The following is a 17,867-nucleotide window of genomic DNA, read 5'->3' as shown; positions in this document are numbered from 1 at the left end:
TGGGGTGATGTTCTCCGGCCGTGGGGTGTTGCTCTTCAGTCATGGAGTGGTGCTTCCCAGCCATGGGTGGTATTGCCACAGTTGGGGTGGATCTTCCCATCTCAACTAACATAATCTGGAAAGTTCCTCACAGACGTGCGCCGACGCCTGTCTCCTCAGGGATTCCAGATCGTATCAAACTGGCAATCAATATTAATCATCACAGCTGTAACTTCCTGAGCCGAGCAACTCCAGGCTCTGGATTGTGAAGCCGAAATTGTACCTGGTGATCAAAAACCGGGCTCCTTATAGCCCGTCGGAGGCTTGGGGTGAAATTACTGACTGAGACTAGGTCAAGGCCTTTTGTTAAGGCTGTCAGTGAGGGGAGCTCTGATGCGTTGCTGCAGTTAGCGGCTTCCAGCACTCCCACTAGCCTGGAAAGGGACCAACAAACACAGTGAGGGACACAAAACTCATGTCCCAGGCTCAGACGGCCCTGTGAGCCCAGTCATCCCTGACCCATGACGTCTGACTTCAGGTGATAGCAGTCTCTCTGGTCTTCCACTGAGTTTGACATCTCTCTTACTGCCAGTGGCCCTGACCTGACTCTAGAGTCCATTCAGACCCCACTCTAATGGACCCAACCAGATCTCAGTTTATCATCCCGAGGACAGAAGGTGTCATGGTCTGTCTCGACATCACAGACTGTAAAGATGAGCAGGAGAGGAGTCCACAGGAGAGGACTGGGCCTCTAGGAGGAAGTAAATTATGACTCTCTAGGTACAGCTGAGCCTGGCAGAAGAAAAGCTAAGATTCTCCAGTTGGTCCTGGGAATTTCAGGGTTGACTGTCCTGAAACAGAGAGCAGTGATGTCATCGACATCCTGTCCTGGAGCTGAAAGTACGCCATCAGGTTCTGTGGCCTAAGGAGGTCTCATAGAGTAGCCTCCGTTCCTGTCGGTGGTGCGTCCCAGCCCCAGCAGTCCTGTGCTCAGCAATGCCACTGCTCCTCATCCCAGGGCAGAGCCCAGGGGCTGGGGAAGGAGGAGGCGTTGGCCCAGGGAGTAACTGGGACTGTGGGGTGCTGGTATCTGTTGGTACTCCCTGACAGCAGTGAACATGCTGAGAACACGTCAGCTCACTGTCAGTCTAGCAGTGAGTCTAGGTGACCCCAGTTCCCGGTGCTCCTGTCTGCCCACCAGAGAAAAAGCAGGGTTCCTCTAGGGAAGATTTCGGTTCAAGTCTTAAATCAAGCCACCTTTCACATACAGCGTCTAACACTCACGTGAAAATAACCAGACACTTAAAATGGAAAAGACAAAATTAATGAGAATCCAGGAACGCAAAAAATCATAGACCAGAAAGCTGCAGAAAGGGAGCTGTGATGTGTTTATTGTGTCCACAACATTGAATAAAAACTTTGGAAAAGATTGGAAGAATTTGGAACTGAAAAATACAATAAGCAAGACCGAAACTTTTTAGGCTGGATATTGATAATTAGACACCAGTGAAGAGAGAATTCATAAAGCAGTTATTCGGACTGAAGCATGATGGTCTAGCAGGAGAAAGTCCCGACAAGAGTGAGTTTGGACCATGGGAGGAGGAGGTTACACAGAGCAGCAGGAAGGTCTGCTCAGATGACGGTGGGAAAATGTCCCGCCCGGACACAGATCTGCAGACACCACACAAGGAACGATGTTAAAGGGTTGAAGTATTAGGAAGGTTGAGAACCACAGTTCTGGAGTATTCTGGGATCCAATTTTAGTGAGGTTGATCATTCCTTACCCAGAATGCTTGGGGCCAGAGGGTTTCAGACTTCTTCAGATTTTAGAATATTTGCTTAAGCCTACAGTGAGGCATCTTTAGTACACAACCCAAGGCTAAATACAGAATTTATCTGTGACATTTTGTGCACTTAGCCTGGAGCTGTGTGCATGTGTGCATGTGTGGGTATGCATGCATGTGTGCATGAGTGTGTGTGTGCATGCATGTGTGTCTGTTAACTGACATATCACATGAGATCAGGTGTGGAATTTTCCACTTTGCATGTCATAATGGTGCTCAAACCGTCTCAGAGCTTGGATTTTTTTGATAAGAGATGATCAACTTATATTATATTTTGATAAGATTAAAAATAAACACTTGTTCTAGGGACTGGAGAGATGGCTACATGGTTAAAAGCACTAGATGCTCTTGGAGAGGACCCAGGTTCCATTCCCAGTACCCATATGGACTCTAGTTCCAGGGGATCCAATCCCCCTTCGGGCCTTTGCAGGCACTACACACATGTAGTGCACATATGTATTTGCAAGCAAAACACTTAAACACCCATAATATGAATGACTAGTTTAAAAATTTAACAAATAAAACCTTCTTTTAGAAATACTCTAAAGTATTTGAAAAATGGCTGAGAGTCATAAGATTGTGTATGCGTGTATGTCTATGTGTTCAAAGATAATAAATTCAAGAAAGGAGAAAGGAAAACACAGAGCAGATGGGCTAATATATTTCTCTTGGAGAATGATGGTATGCTTACAAATATATCGGTAATTATAAAAATGAAGACATGTTAACATACAAATAAAAGAAAACATGTTGACAGATTGAATAAGTAAAAACCCTGCTAGGTGCTGCTTGCTAAATACACATCTTGAAAGTGTAAGAATGGAGACAGGTTGAGAGTAAAAATCCTAGAGGGGAATACCTGTGTAAATAACAAGCAGAAGAAAGCTGGAGGCAGCTCTGTTGACATCAGACAAACAGACTCATGTGAAGGGGGGTATGTCCCAGCCACACGCAGACACACAAGACCTGGAGTGGCGGTGCACGTGTGTGACTTCACCAGTTCAGAACCAAGTTGACAGAGGAAAGGGAGGAATAACAAGGAAGTACGTGATTCGTTGTAAACGTTAACAAGCATCCATCTGTGAGTAACAGACTCACAAGCTACTGCGAGGAAACAGAAGGGGAAGACAATCAGGAAGCTCAGCCTTGTGCCGAGAAGTTTGTAACTCAGAGCCCACTGCTGCTAAGGGCCCCCGAATTACCAAAAGATTGGAGCCACAGACAGACCAGTTCCAACCTTTAACCCGAAAAGTCTCACCATAGTTGCAAGATTTAAAGTTCAAAGAGACGTGGTTGTAGGATTTTTTGGTTTGTTTGTAATACCAGAGCAATTAAGCTAAAAATCAATAGCAGAGAAGATAACTGGGAAATCCCCATAGATTTGTAAGTCAAGTGAAATCTTTGTTCTTATCCCCAGGGAAGAACAGAACTGAAATGTAAATTAGAGAGTATGCTGACTGGATAGAAAAACTAGTGGGGCAAAACCGGGTGGAAACGCCTGGGCTTGATGAGCGGTGGAATAAAGAAAGGAAACTGCCTCTGCCTTCTAAGTACCTCTGCCTGCTAAGTACCCATCCCTGGAACTCACCACAAGGGCAGGAAACGAAGTCCAGGTAAAAGAGATAAATAGCAAAGAGTGAGACAGAGACAACACAGGAAATCAGAAAGTCATGGAATCAATGACCAGACTTGGCTCACAAATGATAAAGCTGATCACGCCGGGTAAGGAAAAAGACAGAAGGGCAGATAACCAATTCTAGAAAAAAAAGATGGCGCTACGTGATCATGTGGACACCAGGAAATGGCGCGAGGGGAATATGACGATGTTCGCCAAAAGCATCGAGAGACAATAAACACAAAGTTTACCAAAACTAACGTGATAAAAATAAAACCTCTGATCTATGTTATTGCACTGGATGTTAGCCAAAGGCGAAGAAACAGCCAAATTTATTTATTGCTATAAACAAAATTAAAATCTTTGTCAAGGAAACATTTCAGCTCTGCTAGTAGGTTCTGCCTTAGCTAGGAGGATATACTAAGATTAATTTCACATGAACTTATCTGAGAGTTAAATGAGAAGGTTAGTTCTGTAAACCCTAACAGGGAGCGTGTCTCAAACCAGCAAAATCATTGCCCGAGTGCACAGGACTCTGGAACTCAGCGTGAGTTGTTTCCAGGCAGAACACTGTCTTTCATGATAAAAAGCCCTTTCCAAAACCCACAACACCATGCTCCAAATCAAAATCCAAAGCTTTTGGAACGTATGATAGAAAAGATAATCACGGATCAACGCTGCCCATAAACTTATATAAGCAAAACATTAAACTTTAATCTATGTTTACATAGATTGATAAATCTCGACTGAGTTGTACTTATCATGAGAGTATAAGATTAGCTTAGTCTATGCAGTTCATAGAAAGATTAAAAGATTGCATAATCCTCTACATAGCAATTACTAAAAGTTAACTTCTCTTCCAGATATTAGGAATTTTCGGGTTATTAGGAAAGGAAGTGGCCTTACAGTGGCTTGCAAGGGGATCTATCAACTCAACAGTAGCCATCCGATCAGCTGTTGAAACAGGGGGCTCTCACCTCATGCATTGACGGTCCAAGTCAATGTGATAAGACAAGAAAAAGAAATCAAAATAAATAAGACTGGCACTGAAATGTAAAACCTAAAGGGGTGATAGGTAAGTTCCTGGGAATGATGGGTGGGACTAGCTGGGTGTGGAGAAATTGTGCTCTGTGTGCCAACAATGGACTTCAGTGAGTCTGAATGCCACTCAGTAGTGCACATTATTTATTGAGACAAGTTTAGAGATCTTTTTCAATTCCTGGAAGACTTCAGGTCATGAGGTTATTAATTCCACATTGTGCTTAACTGAATCTCTACCTCCGCTCAGTAAATGACAGTTGTACCCCCACTGTCTCCAGTCACTGCCAAGGATTCCTTGGGGACAGAAGTGACCTCGTTCAAGAAGCCACGGTTAAAGTGTCTTCAGAAGCAAAGAGACTCAGAGACAAAAAAGGGCAACCCAGAAGTAAATGTTTACATTATTTATTTATGGTGTGTATATGGGCCCACACATGCCACAGCATACATGGTGAGGTCAGAGAAGAATTTGTGGAAGTCCATTCTCTCCTTCTATCGTGTAGAGCCTAGGGCTGTCAGGCCGGGCAGCACAGCAAGGAAGTGCCTTTTCCTGCTCGAGCGTCAGTAGACTCCAGCAACCAACACGTTCACTAGCTGCAGACGGTCTGAAGAAGAAATGGCCACCTGCAAAGCACAGCCCGTGAGTGCTGAAGTCCCAAGTATGTTTGTGTGTGTGTGTGTGTGTGTGTTAATTAGGAACATATATTTGAATACACAAAACTTATTCATATATATATGGAATCAAAACGAGGACCTTCTCCCATTCGGTCATACCCTAGGCCTATATTTTTAATGAATGTATTTTAAGTGGTTACACAAGTTCCTATACAATATATTCAAGTTCACCTCCTGACCTGCAATGTTTAAAAACTTTACTCTGTGACCTGGATGAAAAATTCTGTTGTCCATATTTAATAAGGTGGAGAACTCTAATCAAGGAGGGCACTAATGTTGACCTCCAGTCTATACACACATATATAATACATAGATACACACATGCACATACACAACACATATGTATTACACATGCTGCACACCTGCACACACCTATACTACACACATACAGATATACCCACTCACACTATATTCACATATACACACTGTACAGAAATATACAGGCACAGACACTACACATATAAACTACACACATATACACTGCACAAACATGCTACACACACATGTTATACATACAACACTACACAAATGCACACCTAGGATATACATTACAAACATATACATTACATGCATAAACACATGCACATGCAAACACATACGTGTACATGCACTAAACCAGACACATATGCACCTATGTACTATATAAATATATAAAGTACATGTGATACCAGAAATTAAAACACTAACCATACACACATATGCACACACAGAGACACCAAACAGCATACATATACACATATATAACACACAGTACATATGCACACATATATACTACATAGATACTATGCATTTGCACACATATACCACATACATACTACACAGACATGCACTGAACACAATACATGTACACACTACATGCATGTACACATATATGTTACACTTGCCCACAGGCATACATGCATATGCAACACACATGCATTCTTAAAAATGCCTGTGTCAAGGGCTTCCCAGCAGGGCTTGAAGAAAGTAAATTTACATGGAGATGTACCCTAAGCAAAAGTCCCGATAAAGAATGTTCTAGAGAGGGAAATGGCTGCCTGTAAAGCCGAGTCTGGGGACGCTCTCTGGAAAGGGGTCTTTGAGCAAATCCCTCAAGGACTGCTGCCGAGGGACCCCCTAATTTCTCGGTTCTGTTCATTTCATTTCCCTTCTGCACCCAGCTCCTCCCCGTTCATTATTTTAGTGACTCTCCATGGCTCTGGGTAAAACTGACAGCTTTACAGTTAGATGAACCATAAAAATTTGGCAACTTCTCCCCTCCTCCCAACCCCCAGCTGCTATTACGGGCCGCCTTTCTGTGTGTGATGCGCATGGTGCTCAAATCTGGAAGAAAGTCCTTTTGTGCAGCCTTGCAGGAAAGCCGATAGCAATTCAATTAGAAAATGCAAATGAGGTCACATATTTCCCAGAGGAGCGATGAGGTGCCCCTGAGGAATCCAAGCGACGTGCGGCCTCGCGGTAAATACTGAAGATGAAGCTTACCTCGCTGTTACCGTCTGCCCGGCTGCTACAGCGCTTGAATGTGGCAATGGGGCCTGTGGGTGTAGTTTGCCAAAAAGACACTGTTGTTTATGAAACTAATATTGGGCCTTCTGGCCCGTCAGCACTTTTGAAGAACCTGCTCGCAGGCAACTGGGAGCTGCCCCGGGTTCCAGCTACAAGGGGATCAGTCGTGTCCCAACCTAGAAGGTGACCCCGTGTGTAGGTGGATTGTGTGGTGGGGTTGGATCCACAATGATGGGTGACGCTGTAAAAGGGGAATTTCAGACACAGACACACAGGGGAAACTTTGTCAGCCGACGAGAACAAAGATAGAGTGTCTCTATACCCCCAGCATTGCCAGACTTTCAAGTGCCAGGAGCCGGAGAGGCAAGGAGTCAATCTTTCAGCCTCACCCAGCCCCTTGTTCTTGGACTCTGGCCTCCCACTGAAAGAGAATAAACCTCTGTTGGTTTAGGAATCCATCCCTGAGCCCATACTCCTTTGTTCTGCAGCCTGTTGACATTGCTGCAAGGGGCGTGGCGGCCCATAACCTCCACCCCAGGTCTACCACGCTGTTCCCAGGTCTACCACGCTGTTCCCTGGGTCCACCCCTGTTATCCATCCTCAGGCCCAGCACTCTCTCTCTTCCTGGTCCATTACACTCCCATTTGGTGGCTCACTGCCACAACCACATGGTTCATCACCCACTCTCTGCCCCGCCCCCTCCCATTGTCACGATTGGTTACCCCATCCTGCAAGTTGGGAGTTTTGTTCTTGTTTCTGCCACTGAGGCTCCCATATTGCCTGTGAGAAAATGGAAAAGGGAGTTCTTGTTAGGAATTAGTTCCAACTGTTCCCAGAGGCCATCGACACAGAGTCCTTGTAGTCCTTCTGGCTGAACCGTGCCTTAAGAAGGAGCCGTGGCCCTTGTAGGCCCTGCCCTCAGTGAGTTCTGGAAGCCTGGTGTTCTGAAACCTAATCTAGACTCTTCGAAGTTTACAGACTCTTACTAAAAGAAGCCTTGGGATGTAGACAGGGTTTGCACTTTTGTTCCTGGCCATCCAGACCCAAATAATCACACAGAAACTATATTAATTACACTGTTTGGCCTATTAGCTCAGGCTTTTTATTAAATGACTCTTAATCATTTTTATTAATTTTTATTAAGCTCTACATTTTTCTCTGCTCTGTCTCTTCTCTCCCCTTCAACCCTCTTTCAAGGTCCCCATGCTCTCAATTTACTCAGGAGATCTTGTCTTTTTCTACTTCCCATGTAGATTAGATCTATATATGTCTCTCTTAGGGTTCTCATTGTTGTCTAAGTTCTCTGGGATTGTGATTTGTGGGCTGGTTTTTCTTTGTTTTATGTTTAAAAACCACTTATGAGTGAGTACATGTGATAATTGTCTTTCTGTGTCTGGGTTACCTCACTCAAAATGATGTTTTCTAGCTCCATCCATTTTCCTACAAATTTCAAGATGTCATTATTTTTTCTGCTGTGTAGTACTCCATTGTGTAAATGTACCCCACATCAGACTCTTACATCTTAAATTAATCCATTTCTATTATTTTACCACAGACTCATGGTTTGATACCTCTTATTTCTTGGATGGCTACATGGCATCTCTCTGACTCCACCTTCTTTCCTCCTCTGTCTCTGTTTGGATTCCCTACCTTGCTCTATTCTGCCCTGCCATAGACCGAAGCAGCTTCTTTATTAACCAACAGTAATAGAACATATTCACAGCATACAGAGGGGAATCCCACATCATTGGGATCCTAGAACATTGAGGCTGCAGTGACCCAGGTCTTTGCATACGAGATGTGTGTGCAAGAGAGGCCTGGAGTCTGCCTTCAGAAGACACTAGAGGTGCTAGGTGGTGTGTAGGTCATGAAGCTTGTGTCTCAGAAAATAGTGAAAGATGACCCTCAAGGAGACTGGAAAATACCAATTCCAGAGACAGTAAGCTGCAATAGTGTTGGCAAACTGTGAGAACTCTGTCACTATACGTGGTGTCTTCCCCAAGAAAGGGCCTGTGAACTCAGACCACACCATGACTCCACTATTCCACAGGTCTGGGCCCAGCACTCTGTGTGTGTGTGTGTGTGTGTGTGTGTGTGTGTATGTGTGTGTGTGTGTGTGCTCATGGATGTGACCTTGGAGAGCCTGGAAGAGCCTCCAAGGGAGAAAGGTGACCATCCCTGCCTCGGCCTCCAGAGAAGCAAGGATTACAGGCCTCTACCTTAAGTCTATTGATGGCTGTCTTTTTCTCTGTCTTGTGCCTTCTGATTTTTGTGGCTTCCATAGAACTCTAGATTTAACCTATTTCAATAAGGAAAGTGATGTGGGTTTCCCACCACTGGCATTGCTTTTAACTGAGAGAGATTAGATAATTAGGTTTCTTCCCTCCCCCTTTTTCTCCCTCCCCTCCCTTTGCCCCCCTTCCCTCCTCCCCCTCCTAGGGGAGCATTGAGATCTGTACATTTCTTTGCCTCTTCATTTTCAGTGTAGCTCTGGAAAGGTTCCATTTTGCTTGTCTTCAAGCATACACATTTAAAATATTTAACTAGGCTTCTGTCTGCAGCCTTCTAGCTGGTTTCCATAGTAGCCAAGGAACAGCTAAGGCAGAAGAAAATGGCATTTAACAAACACAAAATAAAGCAACAGAAAGATAGCCTCACCCACAGACAGAGCAAGCAGCTATTACACACACACACACACACACATACACACACACACACACACACACACACACACACACACACACACACACACACACACCTTTGCATGAATTCCCTCTGCAAAGGGCCCAGGTGGGCGAAGTCCTTGCCTCGGATGTCCGTGTAACTTAGAACCAGGAGATGTTAAAATTCCACTGAGGTGTGCACAGGTTTCCTGAACAAGGCAGGGTGATGTTTTGCCATCACATCTATCTAGAAGGACAGTTTGGGCTCAGACCTTGAGTGTAAGCTACCTACTGTGCGCAGGATATCAACTGAGGCGGCTTTTCATGCACTCATGACCATAATGTAGAATGGTGGAATCCGAGGACTGGAGGCCTGGGGTTGGAGCTCAGATTGTGTCCCCAAGTCGCTGCTCTCAGTCCCACCACCCTGGGCACTGCAGACAGTGTGGGCTGTGAGTGCCACCACCCTGGGCACCAGAGACAGTGTGAACTGTGAGTCCCACCACCCTGGGCACTGCAGATGCCACCCATCCTGCTTCTTCCTTCCATGGCTCCTGCAGGTCTTGGGTGGAGTACAGAGAGGGAGCCCATGGGCAGCCTTTCCTCAGAGACACTACGCAGAGCCCAGCTGTTGTGTCCACTACCTGGTGCTGCATGTCCTGCCTGACACATGGCTCTTCACTCATACCTGTGGGTGTTAGGTCACAGGTAGCCTTGTCAGGAGTCCTTGTTGGGACTCTTTTGCCATGACCACTGCCTCATCATTTCCAAAGAATCTCCCAGGGACAGATGGCACTTTTCTTTGGAATTGAGTCCCAGATGGACACCTTGGAGAGCAATGTGCATGTTTGGTCTGGGATAGATTGGCATCATTTTCACTTTCCACTCCAGAAAGGGAGCAATTATTGATTTATTTGAGAACCATATTGTCTCATCTTCCCCTATTCCATTGTGAGTCAAGTTCATTCATAAGGCAGAAGTGAGGCTTCATTTTGACTATAGATCCATATCCAGTTAGCAGTCTCAGAATGCTAGACTTTAAGACACAAATTATTTGTGTGACCCGGCATGGGGCATGGTTCCATATTTACCTGTGTTTTGGAGGGAGTCGGGCTATTGAATTATGACCCCAGTGACACTGTGGGTGCCCAGCTGCATGTTGAGCTGCAAGTTTGGGGAGCTGAAACCTGTGTGACAGCGAAGGCTGCTGGGTAAGAAGATGGGGATGCTAGTTGAACAACTGTTGACTGCTGGATGCTGGAGAGGCCAGGGGAGGAGGTAGAAAGGGCTCTGAAGATCCCAGAAGCTTCCCTACTGGAAGCACATCTGCCTGGGGCCCCAGCTAGAGTCCTTCCCCTCCCACATACAGCAGGATGCATGTCTGAGCATATGGTCCTACGCTGAAGGGCTGTGTCTGGCGGTGGATCCCAGGGAAACGCCCATGCTCTTCTGGCCATAGGAAGGCCACATGACTTTAGCGCCACCCGTCCTCCCTCGCCACACACACCTGGAGTTGGGAGTTGCCTGTGACCAATCCTCAGCCACCATTTAGTAGAGGCTATAAGATGAGTCCACGGAGCTCCTGTGGTAGGCCCTCTGCCACACTACAGCTATGGAAGGCAGACACAACTGTCAGGTTATATGACTGGAGGGTTTTTAAAAATTATTATAACTTTGCCTAGCATTTCTATTTTATGTATGCGTGTGTGTGCTGGTGTGTGCATACCACTGTGTGCATGTAGAGATTACAGGACAACTTTGTGGAATGAGTTCCCCCTACACATCTTTACCCGAAAACCAGAAGAGCCAAACCACTAGAGAAGTCTTACGTCTACCAAGGGTGGGCGACTGCAGACTAAGTCTCTCTCTCCTCCCATTTCATGTTCCCTCTAGTGCTGGGATTAAGGGCGTGTGACTCCCTAGTACTGGGATTAAGGGTGTGAGTCACACCTGGATCTGTTTCTGCAATGATCTTGTGTAGCCCAGGGTGGCCTTGGACTCACAGAGATCCATTCGCCTGTTTCCCAAATCCTGGGATTAAAGGTGTGTGCTACCACTGCCTGGCCTCCAGTGGCTTCAACTTTGCCTCTGGTCTTCAAGCAAGATTTATTTATTTATTAAAATGCAATGATGCAGTGACTTGGCTTTCCTGGTTTTGAGTTTGAACCCCAATTTCTGTCCCTGGGTTTTATCATTTGTGCTTCAGCCCCCAGTGTCTTCACGGGAAGAAATTCTCTGGTCTCAGGTCCTCCCTGCCCCTGCTCAGGTCTCCCCTACCCCCCACCCCCGTCAGTCAGCTTTTCCTGCTCATCACAGCTCTGTCTGCGGATGGTCCCCACCTCTGCTCTCATCTATTCTATTACTTTTGTGATGTGTATGAAAGCCAGGGCCTCGTGTGCTAAGAAAGTGGCCTACCACGACGGGGCTACATCCCAGTAGCTGCACTAGGGAAGCTCTACCACAGAACTACACCCCAGTAGCTCCACTAGGGAAGCTCTACCACAGAACTACATCCCAGTAGCTCCACTAGGGAAGCTCTATCACAGAACTACATCCCAGTAGCTCTACTAGGGAAGCTCTACCACAGAACTACATCCCAGTAGCTCCACTAGGGAAGCTCTACCACAGAACTACATCCCAGTAGCTCCACTAGGGAAGCTCTACCACGAAGCCACATCCCAGTAGCTCCACTAGGGAAGCTCTACCATGGAGCTACATCCCAGTAGCTGCACTAGGGAAGCTCTACCACGAAGCCACATCCCAGTAGCTCCACTAGGAGAGCTCTACCACGAAGCCACATCCCAGTAGCTGCACTAGGGAAGCTCTACCACGGAGCTACATCCCAGTAGCTCCACTAGGAAAGCTCTACCATGGAACTACATCCCAGTAGCTGCACTTTTTCACTTTTCATTTGTGACAGAACTTCACTAAGACCTCAGTCAGCTATTAACCTTGCAGTCCTCCTGCCTCATACTAGGAAGTAGCTGAGACTGCAAGCCTGCACCACACACTTTCTCTGCCTTTACCATTGCAAGAGAGAAACCTTGGCTGGAGGGCGGGGCTTACACAAGCGTGCTTAGGCAGTAAGGCAGATCCCCAGTTTGTCACCATCACTAATATTTACTCTTTCTTTCCTGATAGAATTTCCTGACCAGAAGACCTAGAGGAAAAAAATGGGGTAGCAAAAATACCCACACTCTGTCTTTACCCCCCACACACACACACTGCCTTTATTCTGTGCCCAGTCAGCACCTACTATCTGTTTATGAAAATTAGAACTTCGGGTGCCTCATGGATTGTGTGTCAGCATTGGGGGTTCAAAGGGTTGTACTGCCAACAGAGACTTTCCTGAAGAGTCACATGGGTAACAAAAGCTGATGATTGCATCTCATGAGGTGAGGTTGGCAGTGTGACATCTTGACTTAAGAGGCTGTGTCCCAGGACCCTGCTTTGTGTCCTTTAGAAGCAAGCTAGTGTGACCACTTCTATAAACTGCTTTTATTGAATCAGGAAGACTCAGACATATGCCCTTTTCTCAAAGTTGGGAAGCATTTAAGGTGTTAAAGAGACATCCACATGGTCACCCAGACCCAGGTACTGGGGAGCTGGGAGAGCATCAAGGTTGTGATGGGTCGCCCACCTCCAAGGTCAGGCAATCCAACAGCCCAGCATTGCAGAGCTGGCATCTGGGAACCTTGAAGCAATCTTGTATTTCCGCTGTTCTAAAATGTGACACCTTCTCTGAGCAACAATGGGAAATTCTGTCCCTCAAGGGATTTTGCACAAACATCAAGGAGCCCAAATCAATAGTCCAGTTCCTGGCACCCAGTGCTGACTACCCATTCATTCCATAACTGTGGGAGGTGGATAAGGTTGTTCCATCTGAGAACATCTATTTTCTAGGTCTTCTCAGTGTCCCTGTGCCCACACGGCCATTTGTACAACTCTCCACAGTGCGGGGGCTGTGTACACTCAGTTAAGAGTCTACACTGGGAGCATCGCTCTGTGTGAGACCCACACCAGCTGCAGGGAACCATAAGAAATCCAGAGGCCTCAGATAATCTGCCAGATCTCTGTGCCACCATCAAAAGGAAATTTCGAAAATATTGATCAACATCTACTTGTAAACCAGTTCCCACCCACTACAATCTGGTTCCCGCCTACTCCTGCCCACTGCAAACCAAGATGATCAGGACAGACTAGTACACACCTGGGGCAGGTGTTCAGGAGCTTCTGATCACAGGTGCACTCAGTCACTCACACTGCCCTGTGCGCCTCAAGGAACCGTGAGGAAAGGTCACTTCCCGCATTATATTTTAACTCTGACACTTGATTGTCTTTAAAATAAAGTACAATGAGTGGGGCGTGGTGGCCCAGACCTTTATCCCAGTGCTTGAGAGGCAGAAGCAAGAAGATCTCTGTGAGTTTGAGGCCAGACTGGTCTGTGTAGCAAGCTCCAATCTAGCCAAGACTACAGAGTGAGACCCTGTCTCAAAAAAAAAAAAAAAGGTGATTATTTAAAACCTGCCCCAGATCAGTGTTGAATTATTCATTCGCCACTTGTGAATGGAGCCTGCAGGGAACTGACCCAGCTTCTTGCTAATGCAGAGCAGCCCTGGGGACCTCTCGGAGAAGCCACAGTCAATTACCCTCATGGTCCTGCTCAGAGAGAACAGTTCTCCTTTCAGGGGAGTAAGGCCTGGGCGGGACAGAGCCCCAGGCTCAGGGCCAGGGGTGTGAGGTGACTGTGTGGCCGCTGTGGCCAATGCTTTCATCTCCATACACAGCCGCCAGTGAATGGAGCCTCTCCCTTCCAGGGGAAATCCTCAGGCCTCCATTGTTTGCACTCCTCCCTCTTAGCCTTTTAAATCCACTCCTCATCTCTCTCCTGAAATGACAACCTATGTGGTCTCAAGCTTGAGCATCTTGCCAAGGCCCAAGGAGAGGGAAGGAAAGGTGCTTAGATTTGAGATGGACCCAGGAAGCATACCAAGAGGGACCCAAGACCAGCTGATATGGAAGGACTGCCAGTTCCCCATCCCACCGCCTCTCAGGATAAAACACACATGCACATGCGCACATACACACATGCATGCACACATACACGTGCATGCATAGAGACACACACACACAGTATGAAGAACAGGGATAGACACCTCACCAGTGGATCCTGCCCAGCTCATGAGAGCTCAAAATGCCATTTGTCTTTAAAAGGCGGAGGATATGGCTTAGTTGTTAAAACACTTTCCTTGTATGCATGAGGACCTAAGGCTAATCTCCAAAATTCAAATTTGAAAGGAAGAGGAGGAAGAAGAAGGAATAAGAGATGAAAAAGAGGAAGAGGAAGAAGAGGCAAGCGTGGTAGTGAAGCACCCTTGATCTCAACACTTCTGAGGCAGAAACTGGAGGATCACAAGTTCAAGGCTAGCCTGGGATACAAGAGAGCCCAGCTCAAGGAAAGAGAGAAGAGGGAGGGAGAGTAGGAGAGAGTGGGGAAAGCCAACAGATGTAGGGCCATGAGAGGCTGACTGAACAGCTGGCTCCTTGGAGAAACATGGTCATCGGCTGACCTGGTTCCTACATAATCCGCTGCCTCTTCAGCCCAAAGCCAGGAAGCAAGGGTTCAGGACAAGTGGGTCTTAGAACCTGGGATCAAGGCGAGGGGAGATGTCTCGATTGCAGTAAACTCCTCACAGACTCCCCTACGGCAAAGAGAGGTGGGCAGGGCTAGCTGTAAGACTCCAGGGCAGTGGTTCTCAACCTTCCTCATGCTAGGACCCTTTAATTCAGTTCCTCGTGTTGTGGTGACCCCAACGATAAAATTATTTCATCGCTATTTTATCTCCATGATTTCGTCACTGTTATGAATCTTAATGTAAATACCTGACATGTAGAACACCTGGTATGTGACCCCTGCAGGGATCGCCACCCACAGGTTGAGAACTGCTCTAGAGGCAAGCAGGTCCCGGCTCCGGGGATGCTGCAAGCCTGATTTCTCCTCTTTCATCACCCGCTCACCTTCCAGCGCCCCTAAGGTCCAGCAACCAGAGCCATGATGAGGCTTTCCCCTTGAAGCTGTATGCTGTATATCTGATGGCCACACTGCAGCCACACTGGCTGCGAGCCAGGCGGCAGATTGGCAGTTGCTGCTTTAAGAAAAGCTGAGGTCAGCAAGAGCATGAGGAGAAGGTGAGACAGCCTGTCCAGGCACTGACACTCGAGACACTGAGATACAGAAACCAGACGAGGTGTGGCCTGCAGAAGAGTCCAGGCACGTGTCCACATGCACACACACCTGCCTATGTATGTGTGCCAGGTGCGCAAACACATGAGAGTCTCACACAGGTGTGTGGGTGCACTCTACAATGCTTAGAAACAGCGACGAAGCTCACCTCTCCTTACCCATGACCAGTCACCATCACGAAGAAACAGAGAGAAGAGAATCAAGTCCGCGGATAGGGAAAGAGAAGCATCATCCAGAACAAGCAGATTTCCACATCCGTGTTCCACAAGGGCCAGGACGCTCACATGTCTGGGAGAACGTGCCTTTCCCACCAGGCTGGCCGCTAATTGCCTTCAACGGTTTTCTCCCAGAGCAGTGGGTGCTTCTTCCAGGCAGAAGCCTGCGCAGGTCTGGCATTGACGTTCACCAGATTTTGTTATTGCATTCGTCTCGCGGCTTTAAAACAGTAGCAAATATGTGCGATTTATTTAAACAACACTGGGGAAATTAACGCCGCGCAAACGCTTCCTCAGCAAATGAAGATAAAGCAGGGTTTTTAAGCGGGTGTGTGAGAGGCTCTTGGAGCTTCCAGTCTACAGTTCGGCCTTGGCAGCAGCAGCTACTATGAAAGAGACTCCGCTGTGTGAGGCAGCCTGGTGGGCTCTGCCTCACCGCACACTCAGAGCACTGGGGACAAGTCCCAGAGGCTGTCCTTCGGGAGAGGGCCAGTTGCTCACATCTGACCATCTCAGCAGATGTGCTGTGGATGAGAACAGTCTAGCAGGTCCGGTGGCCGCAGAGTTGTGGTTTCAGCTGTTCTGGGGTCAGAGGCGTGAAGATCACAAGCCCAAAGGCTGACTGAGTTATAGAGTGAGCTCCTCTCTTAAGATGAGGAAGAGGAAGGGGAACAGGAAGGAGAAGAAGAAAGGAAGATGGGTGCAAATCGTATGTGGGTCATGGGATGAAGGCTTCCCGTGGGTTATTCCCGCAAATGGTACCGGAGTCAAGTGCCCCACGCTTTACCACCCGTGATTGTGTGCCCAGATCATGAGGAAGTGCCACATCTGTCTCCCCAGAGGTCTCTGCAGCTTGCCGGCCCTGAAGGATGGCAACAATCCCTTCCAGCAGCTCACTAGTGGCTACCCGTGACTACTACGGGTCAAGCTGGCTCCTTGTCCAGCAACAGCTGCTGTGGAAGTGTCAAGTGTACCCGCCTCCACCCCAGGACGCAGTGCCTCACCCCCAACTCCAGGCCTCCCGAGACCGACCCTGGCCACTGGTGGACCAGCTTCCTTTTCGGGATGTTCACCCTTCCATTCATGACCACAGTGTTGGAGTCTACTGAGCAGTGAGTCCATCTTCCATAAAGTTGCAGGGATGGCCCCAGTGAAACTAACTTCTGACTCACTGACTTATTCTCTCCCTGCAGCCCGACAGAATCCCCCCAGGCCTCCAGAAGCCCGATCACCCCTGGCCTGGCTCCTGAAACCATGAAGCAGCCGTCAGTCGTCCATCCTGGCCAGGCCAACACGAGGGCCCCGTCCTGACCTAGCAGAACCACAGCAAACCCAGCTTCAGTGGTGCTAGGCCAGAGCCCCACCCACCCACCCCACCCTGTGAGCTAGGAAGGCTGCAGTTAGAGCCCTTGCTTAGCACACACAAGGCCTGAGTTCATCAGGTGAGTCCAGCACCTGGTACTCGTGAGCCTGGCCATGAACACATGTGTCTGAGAACCAACAATGTCCTTCACCCAAGGACTCAATAGATAGAAGCATCAAGCATGGCCAGGAGATGGCCAGGCCTGGTACTGAGGAATGGGTGTTTCTAACAAGCCCCTTAGTGTACAGCTGCAAGTGTGGGGCCAGCCTGAAATGCAAGCCCTGCCCCCTCCAGCTCCCCATAGATTTAAAAGACAACGGGGGGAGCAGGGAGACTGAGGTTCCCCTTTCCATGGGGATATGTATCTCCTCCAACCCCACTGCACACCCCAGTGAATGCCACTCCACAGGACTCAGGGCTCCAGACATGAGAGCTGACACTTGGGAGGCAGAGGCAGGAGCATGGCATAAATTCGAATGAGTTCCAAATCAGCTGGGACTACAACATGTAAAGGTGTCTGTCCACAGGATGGATGCTCAGGCTGTCTGTTCATGGGGCTGACACTGAAACTGTGTCTTCAGCTGACACTGAGGCTGTCTGTCTGTCTGTAGTGGGTGCTAATCCACGGAATAAGTGCACAGGTTCATCCACATTGGAGATGAACTTTACCTTGTCGGTTTGGCAGGGTGAAGGGTGTATATGTCACTTTAATTTGCGTTCTTGAT

At 47.7% G+C, this 17,867-nt stretch overlaps 2 protein-coding genes across 3 annotated transcripts in view; both read left to right on the top strand.

The window, feature by feature from the left end:
* The window catches only part of Cdh4 (cadherin 4), a 495,273-nt gene that overhangs the window by 348,335 nt on the left and 129,071 nt on the right, over window positions 1-17,867 (top strand). The window lies entirely within an intron of this gene.
* Window positions 16,649-17,170, top strand: LOC125404988 (pancreatic progenitor cell differentiation and proliferation factor). Its single transcript, XM_085696923.2, is given in 3 exon segments — window positions 16,649-16,698; window positions 16,700-16,891; window positions 16,973-17,170. Coding segments are annotated over 3 exon segments (360 nt in total). The 3' UTR covers window positions 17,091-17,170.

The sequence above is a fragment of the Myodes glareolus genome, chromosome 10 (assembly GCF_982192425.1).
Source record: "Myodes glareolus chromosome 10, mMyoGla1.1, whole genome shotgun sequence".
NCBI lineage: Eukaryota > Metazoa > Chordata > Mammalia > Rodentia > Cricetidae > Myodes > Myodes glareolus.
Note: the sequence above shows the minus strand (reverse complement) of the source record. Positions and strands in the feature narration are given on the sequence as shown.